The 21599-nt window shown below is 48.4% G+C and overlaps 1 protein-coding gene across 1 annotated transcript in view; it reads left to right on the forward strand.

Moving 5' to 3' along the window:
• The window catches only part of LOC115318439, a 42869-nt gene that overhangs the window by 3314 nt on the left and 17956 nt on the right, over nt 1–21599 (forward strand). Inside the window, exons 2-4 of the mRNA XM_042290359.1 lie at nt 16992–17144; nt 17768–17909; nt 18014–18070. Of these exons, the coding sequence (XP_042146293.1) occupies nt 16992–17144; nt 17768–17909; nt 18014–18070 (352 nt within the window). The remainder of the gene's footprint in view (nt 1–16991; nt 17145–17767; nt 17910–18013; nt 18071–21599) is intronic.

Below are 21599 nucleotides of genomic sequence, written 5' to 3' on the forward strand. Positions count from 1 at the left end.
GGCGGCGGGAGAAGGGTGGACCCCCGGAAGGGCCGGTCAGGTTGGCTGGTCGTTCCTCCCGTCGTCTGTTCCCGTGAGTCGTACGGGCTTCGGTTTTTCCCTTTTTGGGGAGTGAGTGTGTGCGCGGGGCTGCGTTGCGTCAACCGCCGAGCAACTAGTCCACCACTCCGGGAAAGTCAAGCCTTCGTCGTCCGTCAGACCCAAGACGTCGGTGAGTCTTCGGACTTTGTTTGAACCACGGTTAAACTTTCCCCTGAACTTTGGGTTCACCAGTGGAGCTTTTCCTTCCTCGGAACTTTCGTTTTCTATGCGTAGGCGAACATTGTTCCCGGCTGCATTTGTGCCGCGAGCGGCGAGTTGTTTCGTGTTGTGTCGCGAATTGAGTGCTGTTTTGTTGCTCTTCGTGGCCCCGCCGCCCGAAGTTTCGTCAGTGTGTTTGTAACGCGTGTTGCGTTGAGTTTTTCGTGCGTACCCGTGCGCGGCTTTTTATCGCTTCTTATTCAATTTCTTGTTCGTTTGTTCTTTTATCCCTGCGTGTCGCCGCCTTTCTCTACTTTGCACCGGGCTTGGACCTATCGCTTGTCAAAGTTTCTCGTTTAATCTCAGAGTGTTTCATTTATCAAGTTTATTGACTTGCCTCCCCCCCCCCCCCCCCCCCTCTTCCTCCCTTTTTGTGACATCACCGTCGTCCTCGGAGGGCTTCGGCCGACCTGAGGGGATTAAACATCGCCATCCCCGAACAGAATAAAGAATGTCGAAAATACGGAGATTCAAGCACGACAGAAATATGAAACCCTTCCGCGTGCCTCAGGGTGATTGGTCTTTGAGGGTCATTACTTTCCTTCGAGCACCCTTTCCAGGCGAGCTGCCATCGAGCTACCATTGGCAGTTCCTAGTGGAACCTTTGGTTGCCTTTTCTAAGAATTCATTCATAAAAGCGAAAAGAGAGGAGCTAGCGTTATTGTGAAAAATCTGAACGTTATTGGCTGTCACTCCAATCTCTTAGGTCTCCGCGTAGGGATATTTAAATAAGGTTTGGCTTAGACGAAGGTGATAAAGCCTTCGCCCTATAGCCATACTGAATGGCAACGAGCAATTGAATTTTATTTTCGTAATTTGTGATTAGAGTTTGTTTCTGTATGGTGTCTGAGCCAATCATGTCTTGCTTGCCCGTTTCGACCTTATCGGATATATCACACGCAGCGCGGCGAAAATGGTAAGCTTTTATATATTGCCCTTAACTTATTTGGTGCTCGTTGCTCTGATTATATGTTAAAACAACCAAGTCAGGCTAAAACTGTACTGGGGACATAATTTTATAAAAATATTCTAACTTATTTCGTAGGCCTTATTATATCACGCATTCTGGTGTAGAGTTTTTTGGAAAATGTTTCGTCAGATAATAGCCGACGCACAACTTTTTTACTTGACTTTACTTTATCCCGCAGATTATCTGTTCTTTGGTGACAATTTTTGGTGTTGGACGAGAAAACGGGGTTTTTCTGAGATTATGTTTAAGAAAATGTGGCATGTTATTCCTCAATCATCGCGGAACATTCGCGTGACCCGAATAATCGAAAAACATCCCCGTAGCAACAAGAAAAAAAAAACGAAAAAAAAAAACACGAGAAATGGGATTAAGAGCAAAAACCAGCCTCGCGGTCAGTTCATCGGAGGCAGTGCTTTGTGCCAAAATAAAACTAGATGAAGATTTTCTTTCCACAAGTGTTGGCGTTTTTTTATTCAAGGACCGATTTCGATAAAACCGATTTGGGGCTTAATTTTTGTGGTTTATCGGGGTGAACCGAAAAACCCAAACTATAGTCTTAGGTCGTGCGATATGGGTACAACGTTAAAGGGGCTGTGCAACGATTTTAAGGTTGAAAGAATTGGCATCTTCTTCTTTTGACGTTGGTTATCTTGTCATAAAGGACAGAAAACACCTCCTTCCTTCGAAATGTTGCGATTCCACCGCGTAATCGCAAGGCAAAAATTAGAATATTCTCCGACCTGCAGCCGCGAGCGGCGGCCATGAGAACCACGCGGCATGACGTCAATGGGGGTCTTGTAGAAAGATAGCAATTTGTGCGAATACCTGCTCGATAAAAGGCAAGTTTTCTATAAATCTTGTCGTTACAAAATAAATATAAATGCGTCAAAAACCTGGTATCATCGACAAAACTTTTATTATGCGGAGTTTTAGTGGCGCCATCTATCCTAGGTCCACAAAACCGTCAGCTCACTCTGCTACCGCGAACAGCCGCCAGAAGCCGGGGGGGGGGGGGGGGGGGGGGGGGGGCGGACGGAGAGCCGGACAGAGATGGCCGGACCTGGATGAGACCTTTCCTCCTTTCACCATATTATTCGTGCTCCGCCAGCACGTGGTCACGCGCTCGCTGATGGTTCTAGGGAGACAGCTTCACCGGAACCCCGCGCGACTCGTCAATGGGGTCGCGCGACCCCATTGACGTCACAGCGCACGTGACTCGGAAGATGGTGGGGTTGTTGTTGTTTGCGGGGTTTTTGGCGCAACAGCAACGGAGGCCATACTGCGCAAGACTAAATGAACTAATGAAACTCCTATGGTTACCTCATTACAAAAAGGCGATCCTGGAAACAACTGGGACTAGATCTGGTGTATAAGGCCAGTACAAGTAATAAATGATAAAACTCGATCAAGAGGAACGAGAGGGTGCTTTCCCAGCAAAAGAGCGGGATGAAATGGAATACAAAATCTAAAAAACTCTGGAAAATGAGTGCGTCGTTCAGTGTCGAATTCCGGGCAGATCCACAAAATATGAAGAATAGTAAGATTGTCTCCACAGTGCTCACAAACTGGTGGATCCTCCCCATAAAGGAGATATCTGTGTGTAAGGAAGGAGTGCCCGATTCGAAGCCCGCACAATACAACTTCGTGAAAGCGGTTCTTAAGTGAGGAGCTTTCCCAACACCCAAGGACTGGTTTGCTTACAAGGAGCTTGTTATTAGTCTCCATGGCCCACTCTGTCTGCCACAAACTAAAAAGTGATGACTTAATTAATGATTTGATATCCTGATAGGGCAAGCTAGCATGATATTTAGAGCAGTTACCTGAAGATGCTGCGAGCCTGTCTGCCTCCTCATTACCCTTTATTCCCACATGACTCGGAACCCAGCAGAATTTTATATTGTGACCTTTACGTAAAGCTCCGTTAAGTTTATTTCGCACCTGTTCCACAAGCATATTCTTAGTGTTGTTGTTGTTTACGGTTTTAATGGCGCAAGAGCAACAATGGCCATACTGCGCCAAACAAGGTGAATCAATAAAAAGGGGTCACTTGAATTAAACTGTGGGGAACTAGTTCTATAATTTGTTTAAAAATCCAGTATTTTCAAGAAAATTAAAAAGACATTTGAATGAAATCAGCGGACGCTTACCAAGTAACAAGGCAGGGTGAAATGAAATGCGATATTTGAAAAGATCAGAAAAAAATAATTTGTGCTGCTGCTGAAGACCAGGACAAAGAAATAAAATATGAAGAACAGACAAAGGTTCACCGCGGCGCTCACGGGATGGAGGTTCTCCACCAGTAAGTAGGTAACTATGAGTGAGGTAGGTGTGGCCGATTCTCAGGCGGCATAAGAGGACTTCGTGGAATCTATTTTTGTCAAAAGATGTTTCCCAAATACCAAGGTCTGGCTTGATGGTGTGAAGCTTATTGTTCAGCTCTGAATCCCATTCAGACTGCCACGATCGCAAGACTGCAAGTCTTGTAGGCATTTTTAAGTCTTGGTGGGGGATGCGTGCATGTGACACTGGGAGATTTTACGAAGAGACGGCCAGTTTATCTGCAGCCTCGTTGCCAGCAATGCCCACATGGCTAGGAATCCAGCAAAACCTAATATCGTGCCCATCCTGTAGGCCCTGCTGCACCTTAACACGCACAGTTAGGGTCAGCTGATTCTTTGTTGATAGAACAGAACACACAGCCCTAACAACACTCTGGGAATCTACAAAGATGATAGCTTTCTTTGTTTTATTCTGAATAATATAGTCAAGTGCCATCATGACCCCGTATAGCTCGGCAGTAAAAATACTGGCAAGAGTGTTCAGACGAGCGACTTTGGAAAAACAAGAAGAGTATACAGCTGCACCAACAAACGTTGACGACTTTGCACCATCAGTATAAAAATGATTATAATTTTGTATTTTTCCTCCAATGCAAATAATTCCTGCTGTAAAATTAAAGGAGAGACTCTTTGCTTCCTGAATTTTGTGAAGCACCATTCACAAAAAATGGGTTTGACATTCCATGGGGCAGTATGGTGTGAACTATCCAAAAGGTTAAAATCACGAGTCAGATTGAGGGAGGAGCGAAGACTCTCGACACGAAGACTCAAAGGCCGCACAACAGTTGGCTTATTGTTAAAAAGGCGAGAAAACCTAGAGTTTTGACTGGAAGGAAGCGCCGAAAGACAGGGACATAAGAAGTAGGTAACAACGACACGTGGCGCCACGTGTCGTCGTTACCTACTTCTTTTGTCCCTGTCTTTCGGCGCTTCCTTCCAGTCATGAACAACCAACTAGCCCAACTTAACATTCTGTTGCTAGAGTTTTGAATACAACTATAAGTGGGAGAGCTGGGGTCCGACAAAATTTTGTAAGCGTAGGTGAGGCTAAGCAGCTGTCGCCTTTTTTTAAGCGACATTTCATGACAGTCAACAAACAAGCTAACCACAGGGGAGGTGCGAAAAGCACCAGATGCCAAACGCAGCCCAAGGTGATGTACCGGATCGAGCATTTTTAAAGCAGACGGTCTCGCAGAGGCTTAGACAATTGAGCCATAATCAAGGCGGGATCGAATAAGAGAAGAATATAGACGAAGGAGACATTTTCTATCCGAGCCCCACGACTTGTGCGAAAGAACTTTGAGTATGTTCGATGCCTGCAGAGTTTTTTGCTTGAGCTGTTTGAGATGCGAAACAAAGGTAAGTTTACGGTCGAAAGTAACTCCTAGAAACTTGCGCTCCGTTTTGACAGCAATGTTGTTTCCATTTAAAGGAAGTGTAGGATCTAAACAGAGGCCACGCCTTAAAGAAAAAGGAACACAAACAGTTTTCTCCGGACAGAACCTAAAACCATTCTCATCAGCCCATGTAGACATTTTATTTATGGCCAGTTGTAGCTGCCGCTCACAGCTAGACATATTACATGACGCTACAGATATCTGAATGTCATCGACATATAGCGAGTTAGATACTGAGGGAGGAATGACTTTACTAAGAGAGTTAATCTTTATTGCAAAGAGTGTGACGCTTAGGACTCCACCCTGAGGAACACCGTTCTCTCAGTCTGATAAAGTTGTTCCCAACCGAACTCGAAAAGTGTGTTTACATAAAAAGCTCTTTATACACTGAAGCATTCTACCGCGTATTCCGTACATAGAAAGGTCGTGCAAGATGCCATACTTCCAAGTGGTGTCATAGGCCTTGTCCAGATCAAAGAAAACAGATACACAATGCTGCCTGTCGACGAATGCCTCGCGCACAAAGTTCTCCTGCCGCACCAACTGGTCTGTTGTAGAGCGTTCAGGCCGACAGCCACACTGATTAATATCCAAGATATCATGCTGCTCGAGAAAATAAATAAGACGCCTGTTAATTAATCTTTCAAATGTTTTCCCCAGACAACTTGACAATGCTACTGGTCTGTAACTTGCAGGAAGGGAAGGGTCCTTGCCAGGTTTCAACAGCGGTATAACTTCAGTCCGCTTCCATTCAACAGGAAAGTAGGCATCACACCACAGACCATTGAAGTACGTGAGAAGAGCACTGAGTGACTCTCTAGATAAGTGTCGGATCATGTCGTAGTGAATTCCATCGGGACCGGGGGCAGAATTCTTGCGGGAGTTGAGAGCCACTTCGAGCTCAACCCTTGTAAATGGCTGATTGTAAGGTGCAGACGCTCCCCCTGTGAAGCAGAGCCTCGTCTTTTCCATGCTTGCCTTACGCTTCAGGAATGCTGGAGAGTAATGTGCGGAGCTTGAAACAGCAGCGAAGTGAGTGCCCAACACATTTGCCTGGTCTAACAATGACGCTCCAGAAGAGGGAAAAGGGGGGATCGTAAAACAACGGTATTTCCCCTCGACCTTGTGAAGTCGGTCCCATACTTCCTTTGCTGGAACATAGCTGCTGATGGAGGACAAGTAACCTCTCCAAGATTTTCCTTTAGCCTGCTTCCGAGTCCAGCGGGCATAAGCTCTGCGTCTCTTAAATTCCATCAAGTTCACCGATGTCGGGTATCTACGAAAGACACCCCAAGCCTTATCTTGGTTATTCTTTGTGGTGGAACAATCCTCATTCCACCATGGCTTACATTTCTTGGGGATGTTCGAAGAAGTTTGAGGGATGGAGCAAAGAGCAGCACCAATTATATGCTCTGTGATGTAGGCTGTGGCATCGTCATGAGTTAATGAAGAGAACATAGAGGGAGCAAGCTTGGATTTTTGACTAAAAAGAGCCCAGTCTGCTTTCTCTAGCTTCCAACGAGGAGTCCGTTTCATGAGACTGGGAATAGATTTCACGCTCTCCAGAGCAACCGGAAAGTGGTCGCTTCCAAACGGATTATTTAAAACGCTCCATGTGAAACAAGACACCAAGGTTTATAGATGAAATGGAAAGATCAATGGATGTAAATGAGTTGTGAGCTGCGCTAAAAAAAGTAGGCTCTCTGCTGTTCAAAAGACAGAGACTTGATGACAGTAAAAACCGTTCAATGACCCCACCACGCGAGTCCTGGCGTGTGCCACCCCACAAGGGATGGTGGGCATTAAAATCTCCTAAAAGTAAAAATGGGTGAGGGAGCTGAGCAACTAAATCATGGAGATCATGAATATGCAGTGGAGCATTTGGTGGAATATAGATGGAGACAATGGTGATGAAGCGGTCCAAGAGGAGACGTACAGCTACAGCCTCAAGGGGTGTAGAAAGAGGAATCTGAGAACAAGCAACTCCACTTTGGACGATTACCGCTACTCCACCAGATGAGTTTGATGTGGAACGATCTTTTCTAAAAACTTGGTGACGACGTAAAATAGACACATGATGATCATTGAGGTGCGTCTCTTGTAAAGAGAGAGCTATAGGACGGAGGTCGTCCATAAAAAAGTTAACATCGTCAATATTCTGTAAAAGGCCGCGGCAATTCCACTGCATAAAAGTAAATTTAGCCATTATTCTAAAACTAAGTTAAAAATTAGTAAATCAGTAAAAGTAGTAAGGTACAGGTAAAAGTAAAAACGTCAACTCTGCCGCGAAGGACAATAAAGGATGTACAACATCACGATGGTGGGATCACCGGTTTTTTGCTCTTGTGTTTACTCTTAGTAGTCTGCCACTCCATGTCGTCTTGGTCAGACGCAGGAGTGGAGGCTTCACACTCATCCATGGCCTCAGTTTCCTGAGACGAGGCTTTTCCTGCAGGTTTCTGTGGGTCCGAAGAACGGGGCGCCATGCGCCGTCCGCGACCAGACCCAGCCAAAGGGGCAGAGGAGGTGCTGGGCGAAGCGTCGCCCAAGTCCACCCGTTCCTGTCCCTCAGGCGCTGCAGGTGCGGCACGAGAGCCGTGCCGCACCTTCAATGATACTCTCTCCAGGGAGTGTGGGCGAGAGTGTCGACCCTTCTCCCTGGAAGGAGATCGCGGAGGAGGGACGGCTGCGGCAGCCACCGGTCCCTTCTGAGTTTGGGAAACAGCCTGAGAAGACCCGGGCTGTTGCCCTGTTGGAGCGCGAGGGTTCGCACTCTGGCTTGGAGGGTCCGTAGACCGTCCAGCCGAGATAACATGCCCCGGGAGCTGAATCTTCAGCTGGGGCGTGGGGGACTGCCGTGGCCTCCCATAGTCCAGAAAGGACGTCTGGGTTGCCACTGCAACCTTCAGTGGTGCAGGTCCCCGCTGCACCACCTGCGCATAGCCACCCTTGCGCAAGAACGCAAAGCGACGGCGCGCTTCCGGGTAAGAGAGGTTTTCTTTGACCTTCAAGTTAAGTACTTCTTTCTCTTCTTTCCATGTCTTGCATGAGCGAGAATACACTGGGTGTGGATCACTACAGTTGACACAATGGGCTTCGTTGGAGCAGGAGTCTGCAGAATGGTCATTTTTCCCACACTTGGCACAAGTGGCCTTACCACGGCAGTTCTGAGAGCCGTGGCCAAGCCTCTGGCATTTTAAACATTTTCGAGGATTAGGCACATAGGGCCTAACCCTGCAGTGGAGATAGCCAGCCTTAACAGCCTCAGGAAGTGTGGTAGATTCAAAGGTTAACACTATGTGTTTAGTTTTCCGCTCTTGACCGTCCCGACGCAGGGAGATGCGCCTCGCAGCTGCAACTCCTTGGTCAGAGAGCCCTTCAAGTATCTCAGTGTCAGAGGCCTCAATCAGGTCATCTTCGGAGATAACGCCCTGAATAGTATTAAGTGTACGATGGGGTGAAACAGTCACTTTGTGATCAGACACGGAGTTCAATGCCAGGAGTGCTGTACTCTGCTGTCTGGATTCAATTTCCACTAGTAGGTCACCTGAGGGCATCTTTTTGGCTTTAAAGTTCTTACCGACCACACTTTCTAGCACTTTCGCAACAAGAAAGGGGGACATCTTGGAGAGTGGTGTATCGTCTTCAGAGTGAATAACCAAAAATTTGGGGAATGTAGGGGGAGATGAGGTCGTGTCTTTCAGAGCGACTTCGGTGCGGACCCTTTTCAGGGCCCGATCAGAGGGAGGTTTTGCTTTAGAACCCATGAGAGATGGGAGGAGATTCAGTGCCCGGGTGCACCGCCCACCACGGAGCCCAACAAGGGGGTAGGTAATGTGCCATAGCAAGATGGGCTTGGCTGACACAAATAGTCTACCAGTGCTGCCCGGGCACTATAACCGAGTGTGGATGCAGGGACAGGACCTGTTTCTACTCAAGGTTAGCCCTTGCCGCCTAAGAAGGTGAAAAAGGAAGGAAGAGAGTGCAGAAGAAAATAGAAAGAGGTGGAAGGAAAAGTGAAAGAAGGAAAAAGAGGGTAGAAGAGGCGACTGACTGAATCATCCTGGTCGGGCCAAGCCAGGACACCCGTCTACGAGAAGCAGGGGTCGAAGCGGTGTATTGCCTCGCCCGAGGGGCCCCAAAAGCCCCAAAGGGTCCAAACATACCCCGGGCTCAGCTCAACCACCAGGGTCCCCTTTTCCCCGGACACGGGTACGCCACGCACAGCCAGACGTGGGTGGGCGAACCCACATGGCTCGGGGTTCGTAGTGACGCCGCTCACCAAGCACCTACTAAAGTGGGTGCCCCCTGCGTGCGGGTATGGTGGCTCACGTGGCTGGGGTCCGTGGTGACGCTACTCACCAAGCACCAAAGGTGCAGGCGCCCCCTGCGGGGCTCGGGGTCCGTGGAGACGCCACTCTCCAAACACCTGCTTTCACAGGTGCCCCCTGCGGGGCATATTCTTAGTGGCTTTTAGAGAGCACATTGCCGTAATGGCACTTTGAGTGTCCACAAATATTACGGCCCGTGTAGTTTGAGTCTTCAGTATATAATCCAATGCAAAAGACACAGCATAGACTTCAGCAGTAAATATACTCGCAAATTCTTCTAGACGTTTAACTTTTACAAAACGACTTGAATGCACGGCACATCCGACAAATGATGAAGTCTTGGCACCGTCCGTGTAAAAGTGAGCATAATCTTTATATTCCTCTTCTAGGTCAAGGAATTCCTGCTGAATCGCAAGAGCTGATATGCTATTCTTATTAAACTTAGTGAAAGTCCAGTCACAAAAAACACGCACCACATTCCAGGGCGCCACGCAGACTGTGTCCTGAATTAGGTTAAGTTCGTCAATGAAGTTGAAGTGAGGAACAAAATTGCTCTATACGAAAACTCAAGGGTCTGACAATGCTTGGCTTATTTTCAAAGAGACGGTGGAATTGAGATCTTTGTACGGAATGATACGTTGGGTGATCAGGGTTTGCTAGGATCCTAGACGCGTAGGTTAAGCTGAGGTATTGACGTCTTTTACACAGCGACATTTCATTTGATTCCGCATACAAACTAAGTACAGGCGATGTCCGAAAAGCACCTGTTGCCAAACGCAAGCCAAGATGATTTACAGGATCCAACATCTTGAGAGCAGATGGGCGAGCTGATCCGTACACCACGGCGCCATAATCAAGACGAGATCGCACAAGCGCGGTGTACACATGCAACAGACATTTCCGATCCGACCCCCATGATTTATAAGCCAAAACTTTCAGAAGGTTTGTGGAACGAAGGCAAATTTCCTTGAGAAATTTCAGGTGGGGAATGAAGGTAAGTTTTTTGTCAAATATGACACCAAGAAACTTGTGCTCCTTCTTAACAGGAATCAGAGTATCGCTTAGTTCCAAAGCTGGGTCTAAGGAAAGCCCGCGACGTAGGGAAAAAGGCACACAGACTGTCTTTGCAACAGAGAACTTGAAACCATTTTTGTCTGCCCACTTACAAAGTTTGTTTATAGCCAGTTGTAACTGCCGCTCACAACTAGAAAGATTGCAAGAAGATGAGGAGATCTGTATATCGTCAGCATAAAGAGAGTAGGAAATGGATCGAGGTAGCATTCGTGCGAGAGAATTCATTTTCAGTACAAAGTGACGCTCAAAATGCCTCCCTGTGGGACTCCGTTTTCTTGAACAAAAGGTTTAGACGGGGTGCTGCCAAGCCGGACTTGAAAGGTTCTGTTTGTTAGAAAGTTCGTAATGCATTGCAACATCCTACCACGGATATTACAAGCATACAAGTCTTTCAGGATACCATATCTCCAAGTGGTATCATACGCCTTGTCTAAAGGTGAATTCCGCTCGCAGATCTCGAGCGCTCCAAAAGCGCTCCATTTGGAGCGCGCATATTCCGCTCGCAGATCTGGCTCAAGTTGGTCATCTTCCGCTCGTAGATCTCTGGCAGCGCCCGCTCCACGGAGCGCCCCAAACTCCGCCGAACTTGCTCTGCGGGATTTCACAGATCTCTCCGGAAATTGACAGAGCGGCCCACGTGATTTCCGTCTAAATCGGCGGTGCGCATGCGCGGCGAGGTTGGAGAGATCGGCGGGCCGGTCGGGCCACGCCGCACGGTCGGGTCGTGGAGTTGGATCTGTTCGGGTGCGTCGGCTGTTTACTCTGGACTGTGACGGCTCGAACGCTTCTACCTCGCGCAGATCAGGGATAAAAAGCCGGGAATGTGGAGCGTGGCAAATCGTAAGCGCTGACATCTGTGATCACCGAGGAAGAACGACAGAAAAGCCGGAGGCAGACGCAAGGTTAGGCCTATTCATTCTGCAGCCAGTGATTGTTTACTTTTTTACACTGCATTCCATCGGCGTTTTCCCGTGAAATAAAGCAATAAGTGGTTAGGTAACGACCTTGCAAGCGATGGTTTGCTACCTCTGTGTTTATTAAAGTCGTACTAGCAATCTGAACTCCACCGCTGGCAATCGCTGTCCGTGCCCCGCCGCTTCGAGGCGGCCGAAAGGTATGTGACGGTGCCGAACGCGGACGTCTTCGCTATTTGTGACATGGGCGCCGTGGCACGTATAATTCCGCCCGGCCTGTGTCGCGTGTTACTTCTGCAGCTAAGCAGTGGCAGTCGTCACTGCTCGTCGGAAAGATCAGCCGGCTAAGGCGTTGGTGGGCTGGTCAAGTTCGAGCAGCGGCCATTTTGAACGGCGGAAGGAGAAGGGGTGGGGAGGGGTGTGGGGGAGGTCGCTCCAAAAATGCAAGTTTATCTTCCCCTCGTCGATACGGAGCGGGTCCCACGGAGCGGAATTTTGCCTCCCTCGCGGATTTTGGAAAGCGCTTCAGATCTACGAGTGGAATTCACCATATGTAAAAAAACACTGCAACACAGTGCTGCTTGTTCACAAATGCCTCGCGTATAACGGTTTCCAGGCGAAGCAAATTATCGAGAGTAGATCGACCTCGGCGAAACCAGCACTGATTTTTGTCAAGAACCTTTTGGCTTTCTAATATGTATACTAACCGCCTGTTTATAAGTCTTTCAAATGTTTTCCCGACACAGCTCGTCAGAGCAATGGGACGGTAACTTGATGGTAGTGAAGGGTCTTTCTGTGGCTTTAGGAGCGGGATTACATGTGCATGCTTCCAGTCATGGGGAAAGCAGGCTTTTTCCCACAATAAATTGAAAAACAAGAGAAGACTTTTCAAGGACTCAGGAGAAAGGCGACGAAGCATTTCATAATGAACTGCGTCGGGCACTGGAGCAGAAACCCTCGTTATGTCAAGTGCCATTTCAAGTTCACACAGTGTAAAAGGCTGGTTATAAGGCTCAGGGTCTCCTCCAGATATGGGGATGTTTTGTCGCTCTGCACGAGATTTAAATCTACTGAACGAATCACTGTAGTTTGCCGAGCAGGATGTGTTATAAAAATGTTCACCAAGGATGTTGCCGATGTCAACTAAAGATGAGGAAGGGGCATCAAAAGTAGGGATTGCAAAGCACCTGTAATCTCCATTTATTTTCCTGTATCTATCCCAAACCTCCTTGGCAGGCACAAAACTATTTATAGAAGAAACATACTTCATCCAGGATTTCCATTTCGACTGCTTCCTGGTCCAACGGGCTTTAGCTTTCCGCTGCCTGAACTCTGCGAGATTACATGATGTGGGATATCTGCGAAGTTTGCCCCAAGCCCTGTTTTGAACCGCTAAGGTTGTGGCACACTCCTTGTTCCACCATGGTTTGCATTTTTTTGGCACATTACCAGAGGTTCGTGGAATAGACACCTCAGCAGCATTTAGTATCTGCTCAGTAATATACAGTGTAGCATCTTCGGGTGGCATAGAAGAAAGCAGAGAAGGGTCCAAGGTGGAATGTAACCCAAAAAGTGACCAGTCAGCTTTATCTAACTTCCTCCTAGGGATACGTTTAAAAAGTGAGGGCAGCTGAACAACGCTCTCTAAAACAATCGGAAAGTGATCACTGCCAAAAGGGTTGTTGAGAACATTCCATGTAAAGCAAGGAAACAATGAGGGGGATGAGATCGACAGATCTATGGATGTAAATGTGGTGTGAGCTGCACTGAAAAATGTTGGCTCTCTCCCATTAAGAAGGCATAGCCCAGATGCCAATAAAAAACGTTCAACTACACCTCCACGAGTGTCTTGACGAATACTACCCCATAGGGGGTGATGGGCATTAAAATCGCCTAGAATCATAAAGGGTTGTGGGAGTTGACCTACAAGACCCTGCAATTCACTAAGATGTAATGGAGTGTTAGGTGGTAAATAAAGTGATACTACAGTTATGAGGCGGTCTAAAAGAAGGCGCAGCTGCCACGGCTTCAAGTGGTGTGCAGAGTGGGACCTCAGAGCAGGCAACCCCACCCTGCACAACCACTGCCACGCCACCAGAGGGAGTGTCACTAAGACGGTCTTTTCTAAAGACTCGGTGACGTCTTAAAATATGAGGAGAGCGGTCATAAAGAGGAGATTCCTGAAGAGGAACAGCTATCGGCCGAAGCTCATCCATGAAATGATTTACATCATCAATATTTCTTAAAAGTCCGCGACAGTTCCATTGCATAAAATTTACTTTTGTCATTTACAAAATTTGTATATATCGGAAAATGTAAATTAATAAAACTTGGTAGTTAAAAGGTTAAAACTCAGGAGAGAGACCACTTGGATTACCTCGGCGCAGTAACCGGTTTTTTGTTCTTCCCTGCACGAGTCTGCGTCTGCCACTCCATACTATCCGGGTCAGAAGCAGGAGCAGCCGAATCGTCTAACTCCATGGACAAGTCTACCTCTTGAGTTGTGTCGCTGGTGTTGGCCAGCGTTTTCTTTCGACTTGGATCACGGGGAGCCAGGCCCCGGACGCGACCAGCCGAGGAGGCAGCGGAGGTGCTGGGCAGAGCGTCTTTACACTCTGCCTGCTCCGACCCCTTGGGTACTAGGGGAGCAGCACGGGAGTTGTGCCGCTCTTTGGAGGAGGCCCTCTCCAGTGAGTTGGGGCGAGAGTGTCGCTCCTTCTCACCGGGGAAAGGCGCCGAAGTAAGGACTAGCAATGGCATTGCCTGCCTGTCCTTAGACTTGTGGGCAGCTAGCGTGCTCCCTCCAGAAGGTGGGGAGAGCTGCTGCCCCTGCGGGGGGGCGGGGGCCCGAAGGGCCACTGCCAGTGCTTCAGGCGAGACCTGGGTGGCCTTCGATTCCGTTCGCGGTGGAGGGCCCCTGCGCACCGCGTCGGAGTATGTGCCTTTAGAAAGAAAAGAGAATCTTTGTTTTGCCTCGGGATACGATATGTTTTTTTTTGGCTCTCAGAGTAAGGATTTCTTTCTCTTGTCGCCACAAGGGGCAAGAGCGAGAGTAGGCAGGGTGAGGACCCTTGCAGTTGGCGCAGGAAATGGCATCTTCACAGATGTCTGCTAGATGGTCGTGGCTGCCACACTTTGCGCAAGTCTCTCTCCCTCGACAGCTGCGCGATCCGTGGCGAAAGCGCTGGCAACGGAAGCACCGCTGGGGGTTGGGGACATAGGGGCGGATGCGGCAATTAAGGTATCCTGCATTGATCGTTTCTGGCAGTGTGTGTCGTTCAAATGTAAGAATGACATGTTTGGAAGGGATTTCCTCACCATTTTTTCGGAATATAATGCGCTTAACAGCAACAACACCAACACCTTGGAGTCCCTCGAGGAGTTCTTCCTCACTAGTGTGCAAGAAGTCGTTCTCGGAGAGGACCCCACGGATGGTGTTGAGCGTGCGGTGAGGGCTAACTGACACTTTGACATCAAGAAAACTAGTCAACTTCAGGATCGCTTCACTTTGTTTTTTGGTGGTTACCTCCACTAAGAGGTCTCCGGAGTGCTGCTTTTTAGCCTTGTAGGAGAACCCGACAAGGTTTTCCAGTACCTTGGCAACAACAAAAGGCGACTGCTTTGCAACGGGTTTATGTTCATCGAGCGAATGAACAATGAAAAACTTTGTAAATGTTTCGATTTCAGGATCTTTGTCAGTGGTCTTGGGTTCAAGACAACGCCTTTTAAAGGCTTGCCCTGAACAGGGTTTAGAGGGGTGGGGCGCCATAGGAGGGCAAAGAGTGTTCAGAATCCGCGGTGCACCGCCCACCACCGAGCCCAACAAGGGGTTAGGTAACGCACCATAACAAGAAGGGCTTGGCTGGAGACGTTACGCTAACGGTGCTGCCGGGAAACTATACCCAAGTGTGGGTCAAGACAGAGGTCCATTGCCACCCAAGGTTAGCCCTTGCTGCCAAAGAGGGGTGAAAAAGGAGTGAGATAAGTGAGAGAGAAGTAAAGGAAACGGGAAAGGTAAAAGTGAGAGATCGGAAGGGATAGTAGAAGAACTGGCGACTAGACTGAATCATCCTGGCCGGGCCTTACCAGGACTCCCGTCTATGAGAAGCGGGGGCCGAAGTGGTGTATTGCCTCACCCGGGGGGCCCCGAAGGGTCCAAACCTGCCCCGGGCTCGGCTCAACCACCAGGATTCCCTTTTCCCCAGACACGGGAAAGCCACGCACAGCCAGACGTGGGCGGGCGAACCCGCATGGCTCGGGGCCCGTGGAGACGCCACTCTCCAAACACCTGCGGTTCACAGGTGCCCCCTGCGGGGAAGATGGTGGGGGAGTTGAGGGGTGTTGAAAACCTCAATCTTTGTCTATTTTTAAAATAAAAACTAGGACATGCAGGCGAAAGCGGGTTTTTGTTCTTTACTTCCGAAAGGTCGAGACACCAACTCCCAAATTATCTAAGCAAAGCACTGAAATTGTTCCACAGCCCCTTTAAATCAAGAATCCGGTATTCCTTGCTTCGAAGCGGGAAATATTGCAATCGCGTCTTGCATTGCGACACTCTGTGTCGCTGAGGTGGAAAGACCTCTCTCTACCTATTTATGCGCGTGTTTAGACAAAGATCCAAAACACAATGAGGTGGGCAGCAAGTGTTCCCTCCCCCCCCCCGCTCCCTCTTTTTTTTTTATCCTGGACCCCCCTCCCCCTGGGGGATCCTCTGGATCCGCCCTTGCTTCGAGGTATACTGAACACAGAACGTCAGTATTCTTAGGCGACCAACCATCCCCCCGCCGAACAGCACGCTCCCATGCAGATCGTCGAGTGCTGTCTTTGGGAAACCTGCGACGTGCAAACATGCTTAAGGCTATTTTGCTGTTCAAATGCACAAAATCATCGCGCTTTCTCCCGTGAGCCTACTCCCATACAGCAGTAAGCGATAGCGAGCGAGCGAGATTGGTTACTACGTGCTTGCTCAATACTTATTGATGCGAAGTAATTCCTGGCATTTACACGCGATTTACACAGCCAAAAGCGACGCAGGAGCCCACCATCGCCTAAGGGAACAGCTGCAGTTGCTTTGCAGCGAAACGTCGCACATGAAACACCAGACAGCACATCAGAAACCTCCTTGGTCGTACTATGCCAAAGAGTGCCTCAATCCGTTTTTTGCCCTGAGTAAGATGGCAACGGACGGCGTTTTTGGAGTCAGTTACAGGGCGCCACCTACACTCCGGAAGTTATATGATAACCTCCTTGGTGCCAACATTAGTAGATTACTTCAGTTGTGGAACTTCTGCAAAAGAAATACCCCCCCCCCCCCTCACTCACTCCAGCCCGCGTCCCGTCGTTTGAAGTGCCATCAAGATTTTCGTTTCATAACGGTGTGTTCCATAAAACAGAGCTGGAACGCCATCTAGAGACTGTGCTTCGAAACGTGCGTATTCTATAGAATACACTGCAGCCAGCATAGGTGCCGTCCGGCGCGTCGAACAGTGAAAGGCGAGTCGTGGTGAGTGGTGGGGGGGGGGGGGGGGTACTGGGCTCGTGCAAGCACTGCCTACGGGCAGTTCCATAACCGAGCTAATTTAATATCATTGTTATGTGCGACGGCGTCGATCCCTGCACACTACGCGTGGGAACGAATGCGACATCAGATGCGGACTTCCTTCCAGCCACAACTATCTGGTTTTATCGACAACTACATATCCCTGCTACAGATGAAGGCCTACACGTCCTTAGGGGCCCAGAATTACTTTACAAGCGGATGGCTGAAGGGCCTCATAACGATGCAGCTACCATCCAAGCGTATCGTCGTTCTGAGCGAGGTAGGTTGACCATTGTTCCTTAATCTGCCTGCTTAAGTGCGACTGTGTTTATTTGATCGCAACAAATTATAATATTGGTTCCTGTGCTGTAAAATTGTGTCGTTAACACACGGCCCACGGTCCCTACGAGTCAACGAGATCCATTGGTTGTTGCAAATGTGGTCAGATCTGAGTTGCACTTGCGCTTGAGAGCAAGCGTTTGTTAATTGCAAGAAATGTAATTGTGAACGGAAACTGACACATTCGCAGTAAAGACATAAACCCAATGTAAATTCAGTTTATCGAAGCCTTACATGCGTAACAAGCTTCTAATGTGTCACTTCATTCTTAAATCAGCCGCTCCTAACGGCTGCGAGAGGCACCACTGAAGGCCTGGTTGCTGGCCGACACTGACGGAAGCGTCATCACAGCGCACTGCACCTGCATGGAACAAGCAGGCGAAGTCTGCTCGCACATTGGGCCAACACTGTTCGATCTCCAGACAGCAGTGCGTCTCAGAAACTCAAGAACGTGCACGAAAAGAAAAACGTCTCGCTTCCTCCACACAGCCCTGGGACGCAGTAGAAAAGGCTTCGGGACATTGACTTTTCATATTCTAAAAAAAACAAATGGATATTTACCAGAGGCTGAATGCTGAAGTCGTGCCACCATCGCACCCAGTTGTGCCACCTGCTCCAACAGAGGAAGAGCTTAAAATCTTCCATTCCAGACTTTCAGATGCTGGAGCTGTAGCTGCACTCTTCATGATCCACCCGCAGTACAGTGGTAGGTTCGACCCACATTGTAGGGGAGAACCAAGCCTTCTTTGCAACTTGTTAAGTGCAGAAGCACGGTCGGAGGACTTGCTGCAGCTCTCGTTTCCCGTGCAGACAAGGTGCTGGCCGAACTTGTCATCAGTGAAGAAATGGTAGCGAATGTAGAAAAAAGTAAAATGGGGACAGTCAAAATGTGCAAAGTGGTATTCATATCGTGCAGGTAGTATTACTGCATCAGCAATGAAAAGTGTCTGTTCAACTAGTGTGACCCTGCCTTCAATAAGCCTTTTGAAAGAAATCTGCTATCTTGAACAGAATACCTTCACGAGTTCAGCTACAGCATGGGATCTCGAGCACGAGAATGATGCAGTTGCCAGCTATGTCGATGTCATGTTAAAAAATCGCACCGACTTCACACATCGCAAAGCGGGGGTTTATTTGAGCACGAAGAAACCCCTACATCGCTGCCAGTCCTGAAAGTCTTTTTTGCTGTGCATGCTGCAGCAATGGAGTTACAGACTCGGAGTACGGAACCCGGGAGCCGGAACCCGTACTGACGTAATCACTTCCGGCTCCCGTTTACGGGAGCTGACGTCACGGTTTGATTTGAACGGCGCGCGGCACGGGTCCCCGTCAAGTCCCCGTATACGGGAGCTGACGTCACGGCGGCTCCCCGGGCAACCAATCAGCGGCTGTCGTCAAGCCGGGTCCTCGCCCGGGCAGCCCGGGCGCGCGCGGCGCGCTCCGTCTAGAGTGTCTCTCGCTTTGTTTCGTGATGGCGTCGTCTCAGCAGGATCCCGGCTACGAAGCTCGAATTGCCTCACTTATGAACCTTTGTGTAGTGAGGTGCGGAACAAATGCAAGAACTATCAACTGGCGTCGGCTGACTACTTTCGCGGCTGCGTGTGAGCAGTACTACGGAGCGTGAAGAAAAAGAAGAAGCGAAATGCCGTCCGCGAGCTCCTGAAGCCTCGGAAAAAAAATACCATCGTGAGACAGATGTTCGAAGACCCCGACGGCCGGGAATTCTTTGAGTGCTTCCGAATGTCACGAGCCAGGTAGGGTGTGCTGCTTTTTATTTTGGATTATTTTCATGTTATATATCAAGTGGTGTTCCACATGGGACGCGCGTCGCTCGCAGGAATACTCACCTGGGCCCGTTTTCTCGAACGCGAACCGTGGGTTAAAGTTAACTATTGTCCCTAGAAGAGGGAATTCAAGGTCACCTGACTGGCAGAGCAGGGGCGCCGAGGGAGGAGCAGGGGGGCTATGTTGCGCTTTTTGCACTCCCAGGAGACTAGGGAGAGGGAAGTGACGTCAACGACACAGCAAACGCAGATTGGGTGTTGATTTCGTTTTCTTCTGTCAACATCCAATCTGCGTTTGCTGTGTCGTTGACGTCACTTCCCTCTTCCAAGTCTCCTGGGAGTGCAAAAAGCGCAACATAGCACCCCAGTACTTACAAGCAAAATGGCCGCGACGTCGCTTAACGAGGGCTAATAGTTCTTCTTGGTTCTGCTGAGCATTCATTTCGATCCGGCTGTTATATCAATGACGCACCATCAACCTATTAGCACGTCAAGCAAAGCGGTAATTCAGAGGGACTACTAAACTAACCGACGGCAGCATCCCGCGAACGCATCACTCTTCAGCAGTCCGGGATCCAAGACATATGACGGTACATAAGCCTTGCAAATGTTTTTATTGTGAGTAAAAAAATGTTTTGCGAACGAGTGTTGGTATAAATTTATACTGACGCGTTTAATTTGTTACACTATGCACGCCAACTCGTGAGCAGCGATTGCTTTGCGAAGAAAGGGAGTTATCCTCAATAAAGTCTTCGTTCCGGGTAAACAGCTGGGACATTGTACTGTTTTTTTTTTTTTTTTTTTTGTTCGCAGTGCGCCGACAGTATGCCGACAGCATCGAGGTTTCCACATATCCCCGGTGACCAGCAATTCAACGGTGAGGAGAAGCGTTGCTTCTCGTCACCGGTGGATCGGTTGGGCAAAAGGAAAAGGGGGCAAACAGTTGAGATCAGCAGGAATCGCAGAAACGTGCATCGCAAGGAACAAAAACGATACTACAGCACCGGCGTTGCCAGACTGGAAGGCACACGGGAAAGTTATGCGCTGTTTATGGCGAAACATATTGAAGGAAATGTTTCTTACGTTTTCGAATATTCGTCGGCAAACTTTAGCATAGTAGCTAAAATTTCTTCGTACCATCTGAAGCAAATAAATTGGTCTTCAAGTACAACATTACTATATTTTTACTTAAAACACCATACTAGATCGATAACAACCAGCGGAAAAAGAGGATAAACAAAATGACTGGCTTGTTTTACCGATAGATGGCGCATCTTACTGCCCAATCAAAAATAATTATTGTTATATTCTATATCCAGCCATTTATTACAGTACCTAGGTACTTTTTCCTTCCTAGGCACGATGGTTTACCAAAATGGGTTCACCATCGCTTCGAGAAAACCGGCCCTGGAGCGTACGCTCCCGCAGTGAAAGCATGTTTATATCTATTTATATATTATATCGTTCCCTTTCTGCAGCAACCACTCTAAATTGGTAAAGCTTGGAATTATTCGAACCCTGTTTGCCTCTTCTCGTTCAAAATCCTGTCCCCATCTCTCATCAACAAGCGTCCAACGTCAGCATGACCGGCTTCTCCGAGCCGGGTATCCAGCAGACCTCCTCCGTACTACCCTTCAGCATCTCATTACAGGGCCCAACCGCCGATCATCTAACAACAATGGACGCAGCCACACACGCCCGGCTTGTATTCCATATGTGCATAATACTTCCCACCGCCTGAAGAGTCTCGCTGCCCGCTTCGACACGAAGGTAGTATTCACATGTCGGATGAAGCTAAAACAAATGTGCCAAAGGGTAAATAACGAAAGTCGTCCACCAGAATGCACCATCAAACACGTCAACAAATACGTCAAATGCCAAGAGAAGCCAATTTATTCTATTCCGCTCAGTTGTGGCAGTCAATATATTGGCCAGACGGGACGATGCCTTAGAGAACACTTTCTCGAAACCAACAAGGCGTCATCCGACTCCTACCATCCGATTGTTGTCCACGCCCGCACCTGCCAAGATTGCTCTCCTAGCTATGCAAACACTACTGTGCTAGGCTCACACAAAGACAAGTATGGGCGAGAAATCATCGAAGCCTTTAAGATCAAAACTGCCACAGACAATGTTTCCGAGACCTCACTGTCGTTATCGACAGCAGAGATGGATTTCCTAGCGCCGGAATTGTCATAGAAAATATCTCCCGTTTCTTCTTCTTCCTTTTCAGGAAGTTAAATTCCGCCAGCTTTACCTTTTTCTTTACCTTTTTCTAGTACCTTCTAGTATTTCAGTCTTCACTTAATTTTCTCCGTATCCAAGGTGGTTCATCATAGTGTAATGGGCATCATTTAAATGTAGTTGCTCGTTGAAAAAACTGTGTGTGTCTGTCCCTTGTGTATTTTCTGTGTTTTTATTCTTTCAGTGTGAACTGCACGTTTATATCATCTTTAACGCGGCAGGATCACGAGAGCAGCTTTCGTAACAGTCACATGCTTGTCAAATTTTATTTCGTCTGTGCTATAAAAAAATAGCAATGGCATGCACATGTGCAGCTCGTACGACACACTCTTTCGGTCCACTAAATCTGGTCACGGTGTTGTGCTCCA

The sequence above is a fragment of the Ixodes scapularis genome, unplaced genomic scaffold (genome assembly GCF_016920785.2).
Source record: "Ixodes scapularis isolate PalLabHiFi unplaced genomic scaffold, ASM1692078v2 PGA_scaffold1__304_contigs__length_218370807, whole genome shotgun sequence".
NCBI classification, from domain to species: domain Eukaryota; kingdom Metazoa; phylum Arthropoda; class Arachnida; order Ixodida; family Ixodidae; genus Ixodes; species Ixodes scapularis.